Source organism: Mastigoproctus giganteus, chromosome 1 (genome assembly GCF_048544385.1).
Source record: "Mastigoproctus giganteus isolate SK-2022 chromosome 1, ASM4854438v1, whole genome shotgun sequence".
NCBI classification, from domain to species: domain Eukaryota; kingdom Metazoa; phylum Arthropoda; class Arachnida; order Uropygi; family Thelyphonidae; genus Mastigoproctus; species Mastigoproctus giganteus.
Genome location: NC_143575.1, coordinates 273,220,216 through 273,226,215, shown reverse-complemented (window position 1 = coordinate 273,226,215; position 6,000 = coordinate 273,220,216). Strand labels below are relative to the sequence as shown.

At 38.8% G+C, this 6,000-nt stretch overlaps 1 protein-coding gene across 1 annotated transcript in view; it reads left to right on the top strand.

Annotated features, from left to right (window-relative positions):
• The first annotated feature begins 229 nt into the window (after window positions 1-229).
• The window catches only part of LOC150092000 (uncharacterized), a 155,904-nt gene continuing 150,133 nt past the window's right edge, over window positions 230-6,000 (top strand). Inside the window, exon 1 of the mRNA XM_090370771.1 lies at window positions 230-307. Coding sequence (XP_090226897.1) covers window positions 265-307 — 43 coding nt within the window. The 5' untranslated portion in view covers window positions 230-264. The remainder of the gene's footprint in view (window positions 308-6,000) is intronic.

The window sequence follows — 6,000 nt, the reverse complement described above, 5'->3', positions numbered from 1 at the left end:
TCCACCAAGGCCACCCACTCACTTATCCACCCACCCCCGGCGATTACGGAGGAAATATTATCTCGGACACAAACGCATCGCACGCGATCGAACTACGAGCGAGCGAGCGAGCGCGCGCGCGAAAATATGTGACTCCGTTAGAGGTCGCTGGCTGGCTGGAGGTGGATGTTTCCGAAAAGGCACATTTCACTTAGACGGGGGCTTCGTCATTTCGTGCTTTCTTGTGCGCTGATCCGGACGGTGCCGTGGGATATAGAGTACAGGATGTATATCAGCCTCTTTCTCCTGGTCGTACTCCGTCTCAAAGGTGAGTGGAACGCAGCCTTCCAGCTGTTCTTTTGTTCCCTTCCTGGTGGCTCCTCTAAATTAGAACCCGACTCCTTTTGTTTTGAATTCGACTCTTTTTCATCCCCATCACTTAAACAATTGCCGACACCATCTCTGAGCTCTTATTACGCGAGCGGTCCCACCTTGCCATGGCGGGATTAGAGTTACAGGCGGTCCTTCATTGGCGCCTTCGAAAATTTTTCTAATTCTTTGCGAACTCAACACCCCGACAGAGCATTGTTTACTGGAGAGCGAGCGGCCAGCGTGACTCGTACAAAAGAATTCGTACTCATTATTTCTTTCACGGGCGTAATCCTTGGATTTAAGGAGAACTAAGGAGGGTGCAGCGGCAATTTGATCCCTATTAGTGCGCTATTTCTGTCTCCATGTCGGACGGCATTGTAGAGAATAATTGTCCAATTGCGGAGCTACTTCGATCCCATTGTTGCGCATAAGAGTCCCCGAACACAGAAAGAGGGATTATTGCTCGCACTACAATCAGACCCCATTCTCTGCAACGTGATTAATTATCTCACGTGGTCCATGATTACAACCTTTGAAAGTGGATGAATGCTGGAAAGGGTCAAAGGACAACAGGAACATTTTTTTTTAAATCTTGGAGTAGTCAGCGCAAATGGTCTACTTTATTGGATAAAAATAATAGTTTGATTAATGTACAAACTTTCATTTGCATGTAACGTAGGTTTAGAAGGAGTAGAACACGTGGATTAGTTTAGAAACAGTGGAACACCAGTTTAGAAAGGGTGGAACACTAGTTTATAAACAGTAGAACACGTAGACCAGTTCAGAAACAGTGGAATGGATTAAATTTCAATCACATGTGGACCAGTTTAAAGACTGTAGAACACGTAGACCAATTTAGGAACAGTGGAACACGTAGGCCAGTTTAGGAAAATTGGAACACATAAAGCAGTTTAGAAACAGTAAATGGCATAAATTTCAATCAATCATCAAACGTATACCCGCTTAGAAACAGTAGAAAAACTTAGAACCAATTTAGCAGTGAAAAACGTAGAACCAATTTAGAAACAGTGGAATGGCATACATTTCAATGCGGTGTATACACGTTTAGAAATAATAGAAAAACGAAGATAACTTGAAACAGTGGAACACGCAGACCAGTTTAAGAACAATGCAAAACGTAGAACCACTCTAGAAACAGTGGAATGACATTAATTTCAGTGACATGTAGCCCCTTTTAGAAAAAGTGGTACATGTAGTTTAGTTTAGAAACAATGGAACACTTGCACCAGTATGTGAATAGTGGAACATGTAGACCAGTTTAAGAACAGCGAAAAACATAGAACTTTAGAAACTGTGGAATGGCATCCATTTCAATCAGATGTAGATCCATTTAGAAGCAGTAGAAAACGTAGACTAGATTAGAAACAGTGGAATGAAATAAATTTCAGTGACACGTAGACCCGTTTAAAAACAGTGGTACGCGTAGATGAGTATACGAACAGTGGAATACTTACACCAGTTTAGAAATAGTGGAACACTTTGACCAATTTAAGAACAGTGCAAAACATAGAACCGCTTTAGAAATAGTGGAATTAGCATATATTTCAATCAGACGCAGATCCATTTAGAAGCAATACAAAACGTAGACCAGTGTAGAAACAGTGGTACATGTAGTTTAGTTAAGAAACAGTGGGTTTAGCATACGAACAGTGGAACACTTACATCAGTTTCGAAATAGTGGAACACTTTTACCAGTTTAAGAACAGCGCACAACGTAGAACCAGTTTATAAACCGTGGAATGGCATAAATTTCAATCATGTGTAAATACGTTTAGAAGAAGTAGAAAACGTAGACCAGATTAGAAACAGTGGAATGACATAAATTTCAGTGACACGTAGACCCGTTTAAAAAAAGTGGTACGTGTAGTTTAGTTCAGAAACAGCGAACATGTTGTTTAATTTAGAAATAGTGGTACATTTAGTTTAGTTTAGAAACAGTGGCACGTGTAGTTTAGTATACGAAAAGTGGAACACTTACACCAGTTTAGAAATAGTGGAACACTTTGACTAGTTTAAGAACAGCGCAAAACGTAGAACCACTTTAGAAACAATGATATGACAAATTTCAGTGACACGTAGACTCGTTTAAAAACAGTGGTACATGTAGTTTAGTTTACGAACAGTGGAACACTTACACAAGTTTAGAAACAGTGGAACACTTACGCGAGTTTAGAAACAGTGGAACACTTACGCGAGTTTAGAAACAGTGGAATACGTAAACCAGTTTAAGAACAGCACCAAATATATAACCTATTTAGACACTGTGGAATGGAATAAATTTCAATCAGATGTAGATCCGTTTAGAAGCAGTAGAAAACGTAGACCAGTTTAGAAACAGTGGAATGACATACATATCAGTGACAAGTAGACCCGTTTAAAAACAGTGGCACGTGTAGTTTAGTCCAGAAACAGTGGTACGTGTAGTTTAGTTCAGAAACAGTGGTACGTGTAGTTTAGTTCAGAGACAGTGGTACGTGTAGTTTAGTTCAAAAGCAGTGGTACATATAGTTTGGTTTAGAAACAGTGTTACATGTACTTTAGTTTAGAAACAGTGCCACGTGTAGTTTAGTTTACGAATAGTGGAATACTTACACAAGTTTAGAAACAGTGGAACACTTGGACCAGTTTAACAGCGCACAACGTAGAACCACTTTAGAAACTGTGGAATGGCATAAATTTCAATCATATGCAGATGCGTTTAGAAACAGTACAAAACGTAGAGCAGATTAGAAACAGTGGAATGACATAAATTCCAGTGACACGTAGACCCATTTAAAAACAGTGGTACGTGTAGTTTAGTTCAGAACCAGCGGTACATATAGTTTAGTTTAAAAATAGTGGTACATGTAGTTTAGTTTAGAAACAGTGCCACGTGTAGTTTAGTATACGAACAGTGGAACACTTACAAAAGTTTATAAACAGTGGAACATGTAGACCAGTTTAAAAATAATGCAAAACGTAGAACCACTTTAGAAACAGTGGAATGGTATAAATTTCAATCAGACGTAGATCCGTTTAGAAGGAGTAAAAAACGTAGACCAGTTTAGAAACAGTGGAATGATATAAATTTCTATGTGCGTAGACCCGTTTAGAAACAATAGAAAATGTAGACTAGTTTATAAAGAGTGGCACATGTAGTTTAGTTTATAAAGAGTGGCACATGTAGTTTAGTTTATAAAGAGTGGCACATGTAGTTTAGTTTACGAACAGTGGAACACTTAGACCAGTTTAGGAATAGTGAAACACGTAGACTAATTTAGAAACAATGCAAACCGTAGACCAGTTTAGAAATTGTGGAATAGTATAAATTTCAATTAAACGTAGATCCTCTCAGAAATTGTGGAACAGTATACATTTCAATTAAACGTAGATCCTCTCAGAAATTGTGGAACAGTATACATTTCAATTAAACGTAGATCCTCTCAGAAATTGTAGATCCTCTCAGAAAGAAAAAGAAGGAAACCTAAACCGTTTAGAAACGTCAGAAAACGTAGACCAGTTCAGAATAGTGGAAAATGTAGGCCAGTTCAGAACAGTGGAAAATGTAGACTAGTTTATAAACAGTGGAACTCGTAGACCAGTTGGAAAGATGTGCTGGACTTAAGAACTCGATTAATTCGTTCACAAGTAGATGTGTCACTATCAGAGGGTATCGCGTCGATATTGACGCAGTGAAGACCACCAAACCAACACGTATAATATGTTTAGAGAGTTAAATCGGTCATCAGACGATGGTCATGTGATCATGGTCGTAATGTGCGCATGCGCGCTCACTGCATACAGCCGAAACTAGAGGAGAGATAGAGAGGTAGATAAATAAACAGAGACATACAATAAGCTGAGGTATACTGATAGCGAGGAAGGTCTGGGAGAGATAGGGCAAGGAAGATGATTAACTGATAGATGATGGCAGACATTAGCGTCTGTACAGGATAGCACACAGAAAAACGTCCCTCATCAGATAACAAATCACGCAGCCGCCCGTAAAGACTTAATCACTTGTGAAATATAATCTCCACAGAGAACAGGAAGGTTGGGTGGTTGGTAAACGACGAAGGAGGGAAGAAAGTGGTGGAAAGAAACTCTTGGGGGATTGCAACGACTTTCCCTGAGCTCGATAAGCAAGTTAATGACTGATGTATGTGTGTTCTTGAGACACTTCGTAAAGATCCCGAGACACCATGGAGAGTACATCCACTTGAAAGATACGAAAACTTCTTAGTGCACATATTTTCTTGGTAATGCGATTACAATCGCATAAAACGGCTTTCAAAATGGCCCAAATAAATGGTAGCGTTTATTCGTAGTGACATTTATTTGTAATGGCTTATTCGGTAGCTTTTATTTGTAGTGAAAAACGTTTTGGATTGTAAGACATTTGCACACCTTACAAACCAGAAAGGTGTCTGTTTTGAGTCAAGTGATCGCCACGTTTAAAATGTAAATACTTCTATTTTCTTTTCGTTAATACAGTTATGGATACGAAGTGATGAAAAAAAGTTCTCACCCTTTTCCATAAGCCACTGGCTGCATTAAATATGGAGTTGATACTCTACAAGATTCTCATATCACCGAGTTAAAAGAACACTAGAGTAACGAATATTGTCTCCAGGAACTTATTTACTGAAGAATGTTGAATCCATGCACGCTGTACCACAGTAAGAGCATGAACAATTTCCATAGATGCAAAAAATTTTCCATTGGCAGAAAGATAATCCACTTAAGTCTTTCTACAGTTTCGTTTTGTATGAGCATTTCGGGCGAGTGGCAGATTTGTTGGCCATTTCTGGAGAGAGGGAGAAGCAAAGCATTTATGAAGTCATTGAAAAGAAAATGAGAGATTGCTAGTCCAAAATGGAGTAATGAAAAAAAGTTCTCATCCTTCTAAGCTTCTTTTTTTTCTAAGCTACTGGCTGTATTAATGATGGAAGCGATACTCTATAAGATCCTCATATCACCGAGTTAAAACACACTTGAGTAACAAATATTGTCTCCAGAAATTAATTTACTGAAGAACGTTGAATCCATGCGCGTTGAACCAGAGTAAGAGGATCAACAAATGCCATAGATGGAACAAGCTTTTCACTGGTTTTGTATGAGCATTTCTGGCAAGTGACAGATTTTTTGACCCATTTCTGGAAGGGGACCAAAGCATTTATGAAGTCATTGGAAAAAAATGAGAGATTGCTAGTCCAAAATGCTTAAAACTGATTGAAACAACCATCTTTCATCAGGGTGTGTTAATCAAAAGTTATCACCCTTTTTCCTAGGCCGCATTAAAGATGGAGTTGATACTAAAAATTCTCAAAGAGGGATAACTAGAAAGGGACTCTGCACAAGGGATTCTTAATAAGGGACTTTGCTTGGTTATCCTAATAAGGGACTCCTCATTAGGAATCTCTAGAGATTTTTCCTAGAGATTCTCAGAGAGGGATTCCTAAAAAGGGACTCCGCTTAAGGAATATCAGCGAGTTAAGAAACAGTTTATTAACAAATATTGTCTTTAGGAATTCTTTTACTGAAGAACGTTGAATCTATGCGCGCTGTACCACAGTAAGAACATAAACAAATGCCATAGATCCAAAAGGCTTTCCATTAACAGAAAGATAAATCACTTCAGTCTTTCTA